Below are 18168 nucleotides of genomic sequence, written 5' to 3'. Positions count from 1 at the left end.
CTGTTCCTGGTTCTACATTTCTTGAATGGGGCATGCTTATTTAAGATGGTTAGGAAGGCATTCAAAAAAAATAACCAGGCATCCTCTACTGACAGGATTAGATCAATATCCTTCCAGGATACCCCGGCGAGGTCGATTAGAAAGGCTTGCTCGCTGAAGTGTTTCAGGGAGCGTTTGACAGTGATGAGTGGAGGTAGTTTGACCGCTGACTCATTACGGATGCAGGCAATGAGGCAGTGATCGCTGAGATCTTGGTTGAAGACAGCAGAGGTGTATTTAGAGGGCAAGTTGGTTAGGATGATATCTATGAGGGTGCCCGTGTTTAAGGCTTTGGGGAGGTACCTGGTAGGTTCATTGATCATTTGTGTGAGACTGAGGGCATCAAGCTTAGATTGTAGGATGGCTGGGGTGTTAAGCATGTTCCAGTTTAGGTCGCCTAGCAGCATGAGCTTTGAAGATAGATGGGGGGCAATCAGTTCACATATGATGTCCAGATCACAGCTGGGGGCAGAGGGTGGTCTATAGCAGGCGGCAACGGTGAGATACTTGTTTTTAGAGAGGTGGATTTTTTAAAGTAGAAGTTCAAATTGTTTGGGTACAGACCTGGATAGTAGGACAGAACTCTGCAGGCTATCTTTGCAGTAGATTGCAACACCACCCCCTTTGGCAGTTCTATCTTGTCTGAAAATGTTGTAGTTTGGGATGAACATTTCAGAATTTTTGGTGGTGGTCTTCCTAAGCCAGGATTCAGACACAGCTAGAACATCCGGGATGGCAGAGTGTACTAAAGCAGTGAATAGAACAAACTTAGGGAGGAGGCTTCTAATGTTAACATACATGAAACCAAGGCTATTACGGTTACAGAAGTCATCAAAAGAGAGCGCCTTGGGAATAGGAGTGGAGCTAGGCACTGCAGGGCCTGGATTCACCTCTACATCGCCAGAGGAACAGAGGAGGAGTAGGATAAGGGTACGGCTAAAAGCAATAAGAATTGGTCGTCTAGAACGTCTGGAACAGAGAGTAAAATGAGGTTTCTAGGGGCGATAAAATAGCTTCAAGGTATAATGTACAGACATAGGTATGGTAGGATGTGAATACAGTGGAGGTAAACCTAGGTATTGAGTGATGATGAGAGAGATATTGTCTCTAGAAACATAATTGAAACCAGGAGATGTCATCGCATGTGTGGGTGGTGGAACTAATCGGTTGGATAAGGTATAGTGAGCAGAACTAGAGGCTCTACAGTGAAAGAAGCCAATAGACACTAACCAGAACAGCAATGGACAAGGAATATTAAAGAGGCATGCTTAGTCGAGTGATCAAAAGGGTCCAGTGAGTAGTGAAGTTGGTTGGGGTCACAGTGATTTAGACAGCTAGCCGGGCCATCGGTAGCAAGCTAGCATAGGATGGAGGTCTGTTATTAGCCACCTCGTGCATTTCCATTGGTAGGATTAGTGGGGTTCCGTGTGGTAGAGGGGATGAATCCAATTCGCCATTTTTTTTTATTATGATAGGATTTGCATTGGGGAATTACTGTGATTTTACAAAACATTTTTGTAAGGAAAGATTATGAATAGCATTTCGGACATGATCTTTCTTTATATGCATTCAGCAAATTAGGTATTTGTAAAAGGTTTTCTTTCTTTACAGCTCGTCTACGAATTTTTCCTTCGGTTTTTAGAATCTCCTGACTTTCAACCGAACATAGCAAAGAAGTACATCGACCAAAAATTTGTGATGCAGGTAAGAGCTTATAGAAACATGGATACTCGCACATTGTTGAATGCTCACACAGTTTTATTGTGATGGCAAGTCTTGTCTTTGGTTTTGTGGAGTCTGATGGGAGTGATGTCATGTGTCCACAGCTTTTAGACCTGTTTGACAGTGAGGACCCACGGGAGAGGGACTTCCTCAAAACCACTCTCCACAGGATCTATGGGAAATTCCTGGGACTACGGGCCTACATCAGAAAACACATCAATAATATATTTTATAGGTGAGTTTAATTTCAGCCGATTTGTTTAATCTTAGATATTTTAACACATCAAATTGATTGCTGAAGATTCAATGGTGAATTTGGTTGTTTAGTTTTATAACTACTAAGAAATGTATGTTTTTAGCTGCGTAACTAAATAAAATGGCTCTCTGTTTTTAACAGGTTTATCTATGAAACTGAGCACCATAATGGAATAGCAGAATTACTGGAGATACTCGGAAGGTACACTTTAAGCTCTAATCCAGTGTGTCTTGCAGTGGAGTTAGAATAGTTATTTTTGACTGTTATCCAGTCTCATGATGTCTTCTCGACTGCAGATAGGATCTCTAACCATTCATGGTCAGCTGTTGTTTATCCTTTATCCCTTTAATTTTGTGTTACTATTTTTAGTTCAGTTGAATTATTTGTTTCTCTCTCCATTCACAGTATAATCAATGGGTTTGCCTTACCGCTAAAAGAGGAGCACAAGATTTTCCTGTTAAAGGTCCTGTTGCCTTTGCACAAAGTCAAATCACTTAGTGTCTACCATCCACAGGTAAGCCCTTCTTTTTTTCATGTTTAATGTCATGTTTATTAGGCACATAAGGTAAGAAAACAGACTGAAACAGGAAGGGACTACCTTTACTTGTCCAAACGTGTGTTTTCATTTTCCTGTGAAAGACATTTTAAAACGTTTTCCATTGTGTGGCCCTATTCAACATGACACAGTTCTGATGATTGTTCTGCTATCAGCCATGCTGCCCTGGGCTCGGTTCAGGAGGGTGAGAAGTTACAGAACGTTCCGATAGAAATGCATTGTGTAGAACAGACACGATTCTCTGTCGTCAAGAATAGGGAGTTGTTTCAGCTCTCTTCAATAAATTTAGATCTGCAACTTTCTGATTTGTTTTCCTTTTTTCCCCTGCTGAATACTCCTATGGAAATGTATAGAAATCTATGGAAATGGCTGAGTATAGCCCTAGTTATGGCTAGTTGGCACACAGTGGTGTTGTTTCCAGTTGGGTCAGGCCTGTTCAGGCAGTGAGTGGGGGAGGTGAGAGCAGTATCCTGGCTGCTACAAGTTAGCTGTAATCCAATACCTGGCATTCACAAGCCTGAGTTACTATGTCGACAAAGGTCCTTGACAGGGGCCTCTTGCTCTCTCTCCCTCTCTGGGCCGGCATGTGTCTCTTTCCCTGTATGACTGCTGTCAGCCAAGTGGGTCCCTTGAGCTGGTGGAACAGTTCTTAGTCTGCTCTGTGGGCCATTGCATAGCATAGTAACTCAATTAGAGCTTGATCTATGTGTTAGCATCTGTTTTGCCCCAGCCTAATGCAAAATGAGGAAAAATGCCTTACAGTAATTGTCATTGCAGTGCAGAACATTGCAGTTATATCGCCGTTATACTGCTAGTATTACTGCGTCCAAAGTATTAGTTACTACAATGATTTGTTTTCGGACTATTTTTGGTGTAAATGTCAAAACAATAAGATTGTGTCTTCACTAATTGAATCATCACTAATTGTGTAATATATTGTGTTTTTCTTCCCCCTAGCTGGCATACTGTGTTGTGCAATTTCTAGAGAAGGACAGCACTCTCACTGAACCAGTAAGTCATGTGAAATTTCTCCTCACATTTCCTTGTGAATCGCTTGTTTATAGTACTTGACCTGAGGCTGTGTCACGTTCTGACCATAGTTCTTTTGTGCTTTCTTTGTTTTAGTGTTGGTCAGGACGTGAGCTGAGTGGGCATTCTATGTTGTGTGTCTAGTTTTCCCATTTCTATGTTTGGCCTGATATGGTTCTCAATCAGAGGCAGGTGTTAGTCATTGTCTCTGATTGGGAACCATATTTAGGTAGCCTGTTTTGTGTTGGGTTTTGTGGGTGGTTGTCTTCTGTCTTTGTGTCTATGCACCAGATAGGACTGTTTCGGTTTTTTACACTTGTTGTTTTGGTATTTTGTAGTGTTCACATTTATGGTCTTTATTAAACATGTTGAACTCTAATCACGCTGCACTTTGGTCCGATCCTTCGTCCACAGAAGAAAGCCGTTACAGGCTGAAGTTGTATTGCTTGTTCCTTCTGTGTTGTTGTATTGCATCATCTCAGAAGGTATTGCTATTGCAATGCATATCAACCCATTTATCAAAATTGATCGGTTTTGATAAAAAGTGTAAATGCTCATTACAAGTTTATAAATAATTTACTAATTTATTATTCGCATATACACTATAAAAAAGGTAATATTAAAGTAAATGCTTATTCATGGAGGTCATTATAAAGTGTTACTAACTAATATATTGGTCAATATCCACTCCACTCACTGATCATTGTCTTCCCAGGTGGTAATGGCCCTTCTCAAATACTGGCCAAAGACTCACAGCCCCAAAGAGGTGATGTTCCTCAATGAGCTGGAGGAGATTCTGGATGTCATTGAGCCGTCTGAGTTTGTCAAGGTCATGGAGCCACTCTTCAGGCAGCTGGCAAAGTGTGTGTCCAGCCCGCACTTCCAGGTGACTGACCCTCTGACCCCATGCCCCACAGGAACCCTGTTATTAGTGCCATTTGATCTTTAGAGTCATTATAATCTTGTGGGAAAGTAAAATTCAGAAGTGAAATGCTTTTATTTGGTTCCGAGAACTAAGCAGTCCATTACAATGGAAACAAAACAAGAACCAGGAATTTAACGGTTATGCCTGGATCAGACTTGTAGTAGAGAACTGACTTAATATACAGTCAGGTCCATAATTATTGGCACTCTTGATAAAAATAATAGGCTCAAAAAAATTGGGAAATTTTATTTTATAATACATTTGCAAAGAGAAATACATTTTGTTTAACAAGTAATAACAAATCATCTCAAAAAGGTAAGGGTCAAAATTATTTGCACCCCTGTTTTCAATACTCAAATCAAATCAAAATCAAATCAAATCAAATTGTATTTGTCACATACACATGGTTAGCAGATGTTAATGCGAGTGTAGCGAAATGCTTGTGCTTCTAGTTCCGACAATGCAGTGATAACCAACAAGTAATCTAACTAACAATTCCAAAACTACTGTCTTATACACAGTGTAAGGGGATAAAGAATATGTACATAAGGATATATGAATGAGTGATGGTACAGAGTAGCATACAGTAGATGGTATCGAGTACAGTATATACATATGAGATGAGTATGTAGACAAAGTAAACAAAGTGGCATAGTTAAAGTGGCTAGTGATACATGTATTACATAAGGATGCAGTCGATGATGTAGAGTACAGTATATACGTATGCATATGAGATGAATAATGTAGGGTAAGTAACATTATATAAGGTAGCATTGTTTAAAGTGGCTAGTGATATATTTACATAATTTCCCATCAATTCCCATTATTAAAGTGGCTGGAGTTGGGTCAGTGTCAATGACAGTGTGTTGGCAACAGCCACTCAATGTTAGTGGTGGCTGTTTAACAGTCTGATGGCCTTGAGATAGAAGCTGTTTTTCAGTCTCTCGGTCCCAGCTTTGATGCACCTGTACTGACCTCGCCTTCTGGATGATAGCGGGGTGAACAGGCAGTGGTTCGGGTGGTTGATGTCCTTGATGATCTTTATGGCCTTCCTGTAACATCGGGTGGTGTAGGTGTCCTGGAGGGCAGGTAGTTTGCCCCGGTGATGCGTTGTGCAGACCTCACTACCCTCTGGAGAGCCTTACGGTTGAGGGCGGAGCAGTTGCCGTACCAGGCGGTGATACAGCCCCCAGGATGCTCTCGATTGTGCATCTGTAGAAGTTTGTGAGTGCTTTTGGTGACAAGCCGAATTTCTTCAGCCTCCTGAGGTTGAAGAGGCGCTGCTGCGCCTTCTTCACGACGCTGTCAGTGTGAGTGGACCAATTCAGTTTGTCTGTGATGTGTATGCCGAGGAACTTAAAACTTGCTACCCTCTCCACTACTGTTCCATCGATGTGGATAGGGGGTGTTCCCTCTGCTGTTTCCTGAAGTCCACAATCATCTCCTTAGTTTTGTTGACGTTGAGTGTGAGGTTATTTTCCTGACACCACACTCCGAGGGCCCTCACCTCCTCCCTGTAGGCCGTCTCGTCGTTGTTGGTAATCAAGCCTACCACTGTTGTGTCGTCCGCAAACTTGATGATTGAGTTGGAGGCGTGCGTGGCCACGCAGTCGTGGGTGAACAGGGAGTACAGGAGAGGGCTCAGAACGCACCCTTGTGGGGCCCCCGTGTTGAGGATCAGCGGGGAGGAGATGTTGTTGCCTACCCTCACCACCTGGGGGCGGCCCATCAGGAAGTCCAGTACCCAGTTGCACAGGGCGGGGTCGAGACCCAGGGTCTCGAGCTTGATGACGAGCTTGGAGGGTACTATGGTGTTGAATGCCGAGCTGTAGTCGATGAACAGCATTCTCACATAGGTATTCCTCTTGTCCAGGTGGGTTAGGGCAGTGTGCAGTGTGGTTGAGATTGCATCGTCTGTGGACCTATTTGGGCGGTAAGCAAATTGGAGTGGGTCTAGGGTGTCAGGTAGGGTGGAGGTGATATGGTCCTTGACTAGTCTCTCAAAGCACTTCATGACTCCATCACCCTACCCATGCGAGGATAACGACACTGAGCCTATTTCTAAAATATTTTATGTGATTGGAGAACAATTTGGGAGGGATTTTAGACCATTCTTCCATAAAGAATCGTTCCAGATCCTTGATATCCTTTGTTTGCTCTTTTGGACTGCCCTATTCAATTCAAAACATAGGTTTTCAAGGCATCAAGTACAGACACTTGAACCCAAAGTGGTCAATTAACTATTTATTTGTGAATTTTGATGAGTGCTTGTTAGTATAATTTAATTATGCCAATGTGCTTTCATCAATTGAAAGCCCTTAATCTATTTTCTGAGAATTTGTAAGATTTCTTGTTTGCATAAAATAGACGCAGACCAGTCTTTCAATAATAGGTAATAGAATTTATTCTCGGAGCGCGCTACCACTTAAACACGTGCAGCAGTTTATATACAGATCATGACGTCATTTCACTGCTTTAACAGAATCCCCTCCTCTCGACCGGGACAAAGTAAGGTGAAAAGTTCATTCTAACTTACTAACACACTCCCAGAACTTTTGACAACTCAACATTATTGATCACCACTGAACTGACCACTGAACTGTTTTAATTAACAGAAAACGTAGGAATGCGCTCACTGCCTTATCTAAAAACCCCAGAGCTAAGTTTCAGTAGGGTCAACCATAGGTTAACGACCTTATGTGTTTACACAGTCTACAACCCATTTGTTTCTGCCTAGTTGGAATGGTGTTCTTTAACTTTTTATTACTCCTTGTCCTGTCACACAATCCCTTCTTATGAACTCATATTGTTAATCAGATATAATAAAACAGAGAATAAGTTTACTTACAGTTCCATTTAAAATGATTTGTTCAGTCATATTAATCATAATTTCCTAACAGTGCTTGGGGTTATTGTCTTGTTGGAAGATCAACTTGCGGCTAAGATCCCTCCCAATGGTTGTCCATTCTCATAAAACATTTTAGAAAATGGCTGTGTCATTATCCTTACACCGGTAGGTTGCTGGAGTATTGAAAACAGGGGTGCCAATACTTTTGAACCCTGTCTTTTAGAGACTGTTTGTATTACCTGTTAAACAAATTCTTTCTCTGAGCATTGCATAGTTTTTTGAGAATGCAATATACATCAGCATTTGTATTTATTTTATACAGTCTTTTTCGCTCATCATTTATCAAGGGTGCCCATAATTATAGGCTTGAGGGAAGGATGTGACATGTTAATTTTGTCACCTTTTTGTTTCATCTTTCAAGATACTCATCAGTAGTACTCTTATTGCCCCTCTAATGCTCCTGCAATTAATGGGATAGGTCACTCAAAATACATATTCATTTCCTTATCCTGAAAGCAGTCTATGGACAAGAAGAGGGTGTCCCTTACCCTTCTGATGCCCTACAGTATATGGCTTCCCCTTCCGTTATCATATTGAGTGAGATGTCCTGACCGATGGTGCTGTATGCTTGTGGTCACTGTGCAGGTAGCAGAGAGAGCTCTGTACTACTGGAACAATGAGTACATCATGAGTCTAATCAGCGACAATGCAGCCAAAATCCTGCCCATCATGTTCCCGGCACTCTACCGTAACTCCAAGACCCACTGGAACAAGTAAGTAGCCCGTCCAATTGGGCGGCGTTCATTGGGCACCAAACAGAAGATGACAAACTGAAATAGGGAGGGACTAATAAATGCAACTTTTTCATTGCAAAACATTTTCCGCTTTGTGGCCTAATCAGAATGCCCCATTGGTCACTTACTTCCATTTCTCAGGACATGCAGTGTCAGCCAGACCTGGGTTCAAATGTTATTTGTTTTCTTTCAAAAACGTTGATTGAGCTTGCCTGGTGCAATGGAACCAATATAATAGTCCCAAAAGTGCGCACCCATCTGGCACTCTAGGCAGGCTCAATCAAACGTTCAGTTTTGAAACATTTCCAATAATCCATATTAGAACCCAGGCCCCTAGGAAATGTATAGAATTTAGCTGAATTGGAAAGACATTGCCCCTTCAATGTCAACCACTTACCAAACAGTTTTATGTGGAATGCGAGTTATTTAACTTAATTAAGCTGCTCTGAAAGTGCAGTGTTGAATGCAGAGAGCTCAACATTAGTACAGACCTACTTTACTCATTCCCCTGAATCAAATTTTGGTTTGGGATGGAGGACAGGGCTGCCTTTTAAGACATGACGGTAGACTGACTCACTTCTGTGTGTGCGTGCGTGCGTGCAGGACCATCCATGGCCTCATCTACAACGCTCTCAAGCTCTTCATGGAGATGAACCAGAAGCTGTTTGATGACTGCACACAGCAGTTCAGAGCAGAGAAAAATAAGTATGTAAACAATATCATTTGAGATGAGCATAATTATCTGAAGTCTTGACTTGTAGCTAAGACTATGAATTATGATGTAATAGTATCATTTACATTTGTACATGGCAAATGCTGACTAAAGATTGTAATGTAGACTATTGCAATCTAGAAGCTTCAGAAAGGAGCTTTAGTGTTTTTAACAGGAAACCAGTGTAGCGAGGCTAGCACTAGAGTAATATGATACATTTTTGGGGTTCTAGTCAAGATTCTAGCAGTCGTGTTTAGCACTAACTGAAGCTTATTTAGCCCTTTATCTGGGTAGCCGGAAAGTAGAGCATTGCAGTAGTCTAACCTAGAAGTGACAAAAGCATGGATACATTTTTCTGCATCATTTTTGGACAGAAAATTTCATATTTTTGCAATGTTACGTAGATGGAAAAAAGCTGTCCTTGAAACAGTCTTGATGTGTTCGTCAAAAGAGAGATCAGGGTCCAGAGTCACGCCAAGGTCCTTCAGTTTTATTTGAGACGACTGTACAACCATCAAGATTAATTGTCAGATTCAACAGAAGATCTCTTTGTTTCTTGGGACCTAGATCTAGTATCTCTGTTTTGTCCGAGTTTAAAAGTAGAACATTTGCCGCCATCCACTTCCTTTTGTCTGAAACACAGGTTTCCAGGGAGGGCAATTTTGGGGCTTCACCATGTTTCATCGAAATGTACAGCTGTGTGTCGTCTGCATAGCAGTGAAAGTAAACATTATGTTTCCGAATGACATCACCAAGAGGTAAAATATATAGTGAAAACAATAGTGGTCCTAAAATGGAGCCTTGAGTAACACCGACATTTACAGTTGATTTGTCAGAGGACAAACTATCCACAGACCAATTTGGGTTTCCAATCTCTCCAAAAGAATGTGGTGATCGATGGTATCAAAAGCAGCACTAAGGTCTAGGAGCACGAGGACAGATGCAGAGCCTCGGTCTGATGCCATTAAAAGGTAATTTACCAGCTTCACAAGTGCAGTCTCAGTGCTATGATGGGGTTTAAAACCAGACTTAAGTGTTTCGTATACATTGTCTTCAGGAAGCCAGTGATTTGCCCCCGCAACAGCTTTTTCAAAAAAAATTGAGAGGAATGGGAGATTTGATATAGGCCGATTTTGAGTTTTAAAAATATTTTCTGGGTCAAGGTTTGGCTTTTTCAAGAGGCTTTACTACTGCCACTTTTAATGAGTTTGGTACACATCTGGTGGATAGACAGTCATTTATTATGTTCAACATAGGAGGGCCAAACACAGGAAGCACCTCTTTCAGTAGTTTAGTTGGAATAGGGTCAGTACACAGCTTGAAGGTTTAGAGGCCATGATTATTTTAATCAATGTGTCAAGATATATAATATTAAGAAACTTGAAAGTTCTGCTCGCTGAGATTGACATTTCTTGAAGTTTCAGTATACCGTGCAACACAGCTATAGATTGATTCAATGTTTAGACTATTTTAATGATGACTATAGATTATGATTCAATATTCTCATTCAGATTTTCATACCCTAAGGGACTTATAGGTAACTGCCAAAATAATGGAAACACTGGAGTAAATGAGGGATACAATGTATATTGAAAGCAGCTGCTTCCACACAGTTCTGGTTCCTGAGTTAATTACGCAATTAGCATCAATCATGCTTAGGGTCTTGTATAAAAATGCTGGGCAATCCAATATTTTGGCTACCATGGCTAAGCCCCAGGGGAGAAGACTGCCCCCTCTCATTGAAGCCATGGAAGTTCATGGCCAACCGCAGTACTGTTAGCAGAAAACAGGATCCCCCCCCCATTATAATTATTATAAATTATAAATGTCCATTTTTGTTTAATTAAACAATTTTGAATTATAATCATGGTACCAATAATTGCTTCTAATAGACCAGATATATGTTCTTGAACCAATTTTATTTGAAAGTCAGACATTAATTTTGTTCCTAATTGCAGCCTGCAGCCTTCAACTTGAGTTAATCAATGAGAGGGGGCGGCACTGAGCTTAGCATGCAACATAACTTCCTTGAGTAGCTCAAACTGCGCATGTTATGTTTTCATGAGGCACCATCTTAACTGGCTTCAATGCGATATTGAGTCTTAAAATTAATGGTGTCACGTGATTGATGGATTTGTCCACTCTTTTTACAGACATTGCTATAGGATGATAATGACCCCATCCACAGGGCACGAGTGGTCACTGAATTGTTTGATGAGCATAAAAACGATGTAAGCCATTTGCCATGGCCGTGTCAGTCATCAGATCTCAACCTAATTGAACAAAACAACAAATTATGGAATTTCTCATGGAAGAATGGTGTCGCATCCCTCCAATAGAGTTCCAGACGCTTGTAGAATCTATGCCAACGTGCATTGAAGCTGTTCTGGCTCGCCTGGCCCAACACCTATTAAGACACTTTTATGTTGGCATTTCCTTTATTTTGGCAGTTACTTGTAGATTGTAATGGCACATTTTATTTAACCTTTATTTAACTAGGCAAGTTAGTTAAGAAAAAAATCTTATTCCAATGACGGCCTACCCTGGCCAAACCCAGACGATGCTGGGACAATTGTGCGCCACCCTATGGGACTCCCAATCACAGCCGGATGTGATACAGCCTGGATTCGAACCAGGGACTGTAGTGATGCCTCTTGCCTTAGAATGCTGGTTCACTCGGGATCCTCATGTTGATGACTATAGATTATTATTATTTTTTAAATATATATTTTGGGTAACAGACATGTACAATGTGGACCCAGAGGACATCACTTGAAAGTATTAATTAAAACACTTGTTTCCAAAGTGGTCCTCGACGGTAAAAACAACACAATGATTAAAAGGTAAGACACAATTACAAACAACCATAAATACATTAATTTATATTGACATCCTTAAAGTGGCACTTTTCCCTAACCTTAAAAATCAACCATATTAATTGCACTTCATACCGATCCTTCAAATAAATACACCTGACCAGCAGTAGGGGGCACAAGGGGCAGTGGAGTGGTTTCTCTTACTTAGACAACCTTTTCCAAATGTAAAACCTTTTAAAGCCATTTGTACTTTTTCTTTTCTTGATCTCTAGGGGTAGGCTACTCCATAGACAAATGCCTGCATAGAAAAACGTGCTCCTCGCAGTACTGTTTACTCTTGGGATTTTACAAGACATAACACTAGATGATGATGTTGAAGTTTTGTCTGTTTCATCCTATAGAGAAAAGGCCAAGTCAAAAGAGAGGGAAGAGGCCTGGCTCAAGATTGAGAACCTTGCCAAATCCAATCCACATGTGAGTGAGGGACACATCTGCACTAAGACTCACTTCACAGCATTGTTTGTGTGTGCCATCTAAAGAGCTGAAGTTGTTTTATTTTCTTTCTGTACCCCCTGAGGACTGTTCTGGTAGGCTGTGCAGAGCATGACCAGTTTTTATACTCATGCACTGCAAGTGATTGGTTGGGTGCCATAGCCAATGAGTTCAACCTATCTGCATTCTCAATATATTGTTTTATTCTAGGCAGTGTGCTAATGTGGATATTGGATCAGAGTCCTAGTGAAAGGTAAAATTATATTTTATGATATCTACTTAATCACGGTACTAACGTACATCTTTTAGATTTAGAGGCTTCAACTGAATGATCAATGTCTGTACGTCATCCATTTAAATGATAACCAAATCACTAATAGAAGCAATGACTCCAGCATCAGAGTTTCAACCCTTCTGCATTATCTAACCTCTGATTCCATCTTTCTTTGCATGCAACAAGTTACCATTGTTTTTGGCTTTACTTTGTGTTATATTAGTTTCTTATGTGTGTTGATTCCACTGTCCTCAATGGACCAGTAGAAATGGAGTCTGATGGTCTATTAACCTCTGAAGAAGTTCACAGGTTAAAAAAGACAGTAACGGAAGAATCCACTCAGGTAAATGTTGACTTCTTTATCTACCAATGCTGGTCCAGGATCAGGTTCCCTCCGTACCTGTAGTCTTATTCATTATGATCTAAATGGATCCTAGATCCTCTCCTACTCTGAGACATTTTATGAATATGGGCCCTGACCTCTCTTCAAAATGGGCATAGCTCCTATAGAGAAGGAATGACAAGTCAAACTATGGACTGAACACTGGAATCAAGTACATTTGTTATTGTCTGTTATGTACAGTATCTACTAGATCTGCCTTGCATGTGTTTTTAAATGACATGGGGGTAGTCCTGGTAGCTGATCACTAACATTTCATCAACTCTTTTCTCACCTTCCTGTTTGGTGTTTCTTCTTTGAAACTTGGATTAGTTCATTTAAGATGATGCATGGTTAGCATTTTTTTGTCAATTGAGAAAGTTTAGCATGAATTTGATGTGAACAAGGAAGTGGTACTTGTGGCAAACTTGGTAGTGCTTAACCCAAGGGAAATAATGTTGTTACACAAGCTAACTATTTTATTCCTTTGGAGCTAACTGTCTCCTCTAACCCTCCCCACCCTTCCATTGTTGCAGTTACAACAGAGAGACCAGAGAAAAGACCGTCCTCTGGTGCAGCGCGAGTCGGATCTCCCTCAGGACATCTACACCGCAAAAGCCTTGGAGACCCATCGCCGCGCTGATGACATGATCACCACCCACAATATACTCTAGGTCTGCCCCTCCTCTCTCTTCTCTTCTGTCCAGTCCCCTAAAGGAGTACCCTCGCCCCTCCACACCCCACCTCCCAACCCACACAGCACATTCAGAATACTGGCCCGGTTTCCCTATCTCGCCAGTACACTGCCCCAACTCACTCGGATTTCTGCTTTCTCTGGTGTTTATTTTGGGGGGAGGGGTGGGGCCGCAACTCTTTTAGCTGTCGGTCCTGCGGAGTCATTGTTTTCCTTATTGTTTCCGCTGAATTGTGCATAAAACAGTATATCGGCTCATCCCTCCCTGCTCTTATTGTATGAATGAAAATGGGGACGTTTCGTTCCACCTGCGACATGACAAGCTCAACAAACGTAGAGAGCAGAAACTGAATGAGGGAGACTTCTTTTCTTCTTCTGTCAAGGGGAAACAACCAAAAACAGATGGTTAGATGGAGGGGGTAGGACTGTTGGATCGACTTTCCGGACTTTATTTTTATCCCAGGGACATCTGCCAGTGCCAAGACCATTTGTGTACTTTTTTTAGTTTCTGCGTCTATTTTTCTCTCTGTGATTTTAACAAGGGCGACTAGCTAGGTAGAGCCTGTGTTTGCCTTCATTTTTTTGGCCTCGGATGTTTTGACAATTGTTTTTAATAAGCTGAAGAGCAACAGGGCTGTCTAAAGTGACTGATCCATCTGTTCTGATGAAGTCACACTGTGACAGGGATTGAGAGAGGGAGGAAGGGATGTTCTCTGTGGACACTAGACTCTTTACACTCTACATTTTGTGCCATATAAAACTTTTTTTTTATTTTGTCTTATTTCCTTTCTCATACCCATCTGTTGAATTCCATCTGCAATATGTGAGCTGGAAATTTCACAGTGAAATTATTGACAGAAATATTGACAGTTCAAACAATGGTACAAACAATGGTTTATTTCATATAGAGAAACACATTGGGTGGTTGTTAGTTTCCACCCTGTTTGTCATACTCAAAAGCCCCTCTTAGACATTTCAACATCTGTAGCCAGTTTTTACTGGAATCACATTATGACACCTTACCTGGGGGTATCACATAATGAGTAGTTATTTGGGATGCAAGATGATTTGTAGATCAGTGTTTCTGCACAGCCTGACTGCAATCTAGTCCATCTTAAATGCATACCCCACTGGGCACACACTGGTTGAATCAATGTTTCCATGTAATTTCAATGAAATTAAGTTGAACCAATGTGGAATAGACATTGAGTTGATGATCCAGGCTTCAGCAGTCCTGGAGCTACTTGCTAGTCAAGCATTGACCTCCATTAGTTTCAGAGGTACCCATGATATCACATGTCGTGTTCATCTCGAACCCCCCCCCAGCATGCTCACTATTCCCCCTGTTGTTTTTTACCACCACCCTCTTATCCAGATGTGCTTCTCTGTGGAGCTGAATGGACTGTTTCTAAGCAAAGAACAAAACAAATTATTCACTTCCATAAGACATCCTTTTCGAAGACATCGGAGTGCCTTTTATCATGAGGAGAAATATGAAATAATTTTTGGCCCCAATGAGGAGAATAGCAACACTATTTGGATGGGAAAACCATTTCATGTGACGGTTAAATGGGCATATGTGTCCATTGCCAATAATATATACTGATTCACAGGCACATTCACAGAGATAGAGACCGAGCGGTGATTCCAGACCTGAATAACTCTTGGAAGTAGATGAATCGTGTAGTTGTTAAGAAAAAGCATATTGAACTACCTAAAAAGCACTTCCTGAAAACTTGAAAGATGTGACATGTTTGTGTATATTCAAATGAAGCTCTGTATCCCGTTGAGTATATATGTACAGTCTATTCTGCTTTCTCAAGTCAGGAAGCTGTCAAATCCAGGAGTGTTTTGGACATTAACATTTACAAGTGGGTCATCTCTGGAACCATTGTTTGAACTTCCAAATCTAGCATGGGTATACAATCTGTAATGTGTTTTGTGTTGTCCCTGGTAACTTATAGCCTGGATGCTAGTTTTAGCATTGTAGCTGCCAATGGAACAATGCTAAAACAGACAGATCGAGGCTTGGCAACTGTATTATTCATATTTGCTTGAATGGAAAAGGTGTACATTTATACAACCAATGTTAAACATGTATTTTTTTCCCCTGGAAGAATGGCACTTACCAAAACAATTTCTATCCTAAAATAATATATTTGCTTTTTATTTAACGGTATTGGTTTAAGATATTTTATCAGTTTGCATTTTGTTTTTGTTCGAACTGTTGTTTTTGTGTAGACCCATAGATAAATGACTCGTAAAACAAGTTAGACGGGAAAAAAATATGTTGGTGACTGTTTTTCTAAATTCTTTGCTTGACCGCAGCATCTTTGCAGGATTTTAGTTGAACATGTACTTTACAAAATATAATAACTTGACAAGTGTCCTTTTGTATGTGACCTGTACTATATGGCTTCATTTAATATTGTGTACATACGATTTACTTTTACTTGTAGGTAACTTTATTGACCACGAGGACTCTAAATAACCTATTTGGGGTCTGACTGAAAGAAAATGACTTGATTCAGTGTAACGATTGTCTTCCTCTTCTGATGAGGAATAGGATGGATCAGACCAATGCGCAGCATGGTAAGTGTTCATGTTATTTTATTAAACTGAACACAAAAATAACAAAGGAAAAAACACGACAAAAACGAAACAGTCCTGTAAGGTGCAACAAAAACACTAAACAGAAAATAACTACCCACAACCCATAGTGGGAAAACAGGCTGCCTAAGTATGGTTCTCAATCAGAGACAACGATTGACAGCTGCCTCTGATTGGGAACCATACCAGGCCAAAACCAGAAATACAAAACATAGAACAAAAACATAGAATGCCCACCCCAACTCACGCCCTGACCAAACTAAAATAGAGACATAAAAAAGGAACTAAGGTGACATTCAGGCAAACTACAATGTAGTGGTTATGGACCCCTACGCCACCACCGCCTGATCAAAGTGAAAGGAGGGTTAATTTTTTTGTCCATTTTTTTGTCCATTTTAAAATAACATCAAATTGATCGAACTTCTACTTTTAAAAATCCATCTCGCCAGAAATAAGTCCCTCACTGTTGCCGCTTGTTATAGACCCCCCCCCCCCCAGGTCCCAGCTGTGCCCTGGACATCATATGTGAATTGATTGCCCCCCATCTATCTTCAGAGTTTGTTCCCGATAGGTGACTTAAACTTGGATATGCATAATTAACACCCCGGCCATACTACAATCTAAGTTAGATGTAGTAATCTACAAGTAACCTACCAGGTACAACCCCAAATCCGTAAAAATGGGAACCCTCATAGATACCAACTTGACCTCTAAATACACCTCTGCTGTTTTAAACCAGGATCTCAGCAATCACTGCCTCATTGCCTGTGTCTGTTTATGGGTCCGCGGTCAAACGTCCACCCCTCATCACTGTCAAACGCTCCCTAACGCTCCCACTTCTACAAGCAGGCCATCCTAATTGACCTGGCTCGGGTATCCTGGCAGGATATTGACCTTGTCCCATCAGTAGAGGATGCCTGGTTGTTCCTTAAAAGTGCTTTCCTCATCTTAAATCAGCATGCCCCTTTCAAAAAAATGTAGAACTAAGAACAGATATACAGTGGGGCAAAACAGTATTTAGTCAGCCACCAATTGTGCAAGTTCTCCCACTTAAAAAGATGAGAGGCCTGTAAATTTGCATCATAGGTACACTTCAACTATGACAGCTCTTTGGTCTTGGCCATAGTGGAGTTTGGAGTGTGACTGTTTGAAGTTGTGGACAGGTGTCTTTTATACTGATAACAAGTTGAAACAGGTGACATTAATACAGGTAACGAGTGGAGGACAGTGGAGCCTCTTAAAAAAGAAGTTACAGGTCTGTGAGAGCCAGAAATCTTGCTTATTTGTAGGTGACCAAATACTTATTTTCTACCATAATTTGCAAATAACTTCATAAAAAATCCTACAATCTGATTTTCTGGATTTTTTTTTCTTATTTTGTCTGTCATAGTTGAAGTGTACCTATGATGAAAATTACAGGCCTCTCTCATCTTTTTAAGTGGGAGAACTTGCACAATTGGTGGCTGACTAAATACTTTTTTGCCCCACTGTAGCCCTTGGTTCACTCCAGACTGCCCTTGACCAGCACAAAAACATCCTGTGGCGTACTGCACTAGAATCGAATAGTCCCTGTGATATGCAACTTTTCAGGGAAGTCTGGAACCAATATACAGAGGCAGTTAGCATTTGCTTTCCAATCTTTTTCAAACAGAAATTTGCATCCTGCTGCTCTAATTCCAAAAGGTTTTGGGACACTAAAGTCCATGGAGAATAAGAACACCTCCTCCCAGCTGCTCACTGCACTGAGGCTAGAAAACACTGTCACCACCAATAAATCCACGATAATCGAGAATTCAAAGAAGCATTTCTCTATGGCTGGCCATGCTTTCCACCTGGCTACCCCAACGCCGGCCAACAGCTCTGCACCCCCCGCAGCAACTTGCCGAAGCCTCACTAACCCCCTTGTCCTTCACTCAAATCCAGACAGCTGATGTTCTGATAGAGCTGCAAAATCTGGATCCCTACCAATCAGCTGGGCTAGACAATCTGGACCCTCTCTTCCTAAAACTATCCACCCGCGAT

At 41.1% G+C, this 18168-nt stretch overlaps 1 protein-coding gene across 18 annotated transcripts in view; it reads left to right on the top strand.

Annotated features, from left to right (window-relative positions):
- Positions 1-15923, top strand: part of LOC115138229 (serine/threonine-protein phosphatase 2A 56 kDa regulatory subunit gamma isoform) — a 42348-nt gene extending 26425 nt beyond the window's left edge. For 4 of the 18 annotated variants that reach the window (XM_029674873.2, XM_065025598.1, XM_065025590.1 and 1 more), the window contains 12 exons: positions 1651-1743; positions 1866-1996; positions 2159-2218; positions 2423-2531; positions 3531-3584; positions 4318-4488; positions 8021-8148; positions 8773-8874; positions 12099-12171; positions 12404-12442; positions 12766-12806; positions 13379-13443. In XM_029674873.2, coding sequence (XP_029530733.1) covers positions 1651-1743; positions 1866-1996; positions 2159-2218; positions 2423-2531; positions 3531-3584; positions 4318-4488; positions 8021-8148; positions 8773-8874; positions 12099-12171; positions 12404-12436 — 954 coding nt within the window. In that variant the 3' untranslated portion in view covers positions 12437-12442; positions 12766-12806; positions 13379-13443. Of the gene's footprint in view, positions 1-1650; positions 1744-1865; positions 1997-2158; positions 2219-2422; positions 2532-3530; positions 3585-4317; positions 4489-8020; positions 8149-8772; positions 8875-9524; positions 11725-12098; positions 12172-12399; positions 12443-12686; positions 12807-13378 lie in introns of those variants that run through there. The other 14 variants (XR_010465348.1, XR_010465351.1, XR_010465350.1 and 11 more) reach the window with 14 other exon arrangements.
- Positions 15924-18168: the final 2245 nt, after the last annotated feature.

Source organism: Oncorhynchus nerka, linkage group LG12 (assembly GCF_034236695.1).
Source record: "Oncorhynchus nerka isolate Pitt River linkage group LG12, Oner_Uvic_2.0, whole genome shotgun sequence".
In the NCBI taxonomy this organism is placed as follows: Eukaryota; Metazoa; Chordata; class Actinopteri; order Salmoniformes; family Salmonidae; genus Oncorhynchus; species Oncorhynchus nerka.
Note: the sequence above shows the minus strand (reverse complement) of the source record. Positions and strands in the feature narration are given on the sequence as shown.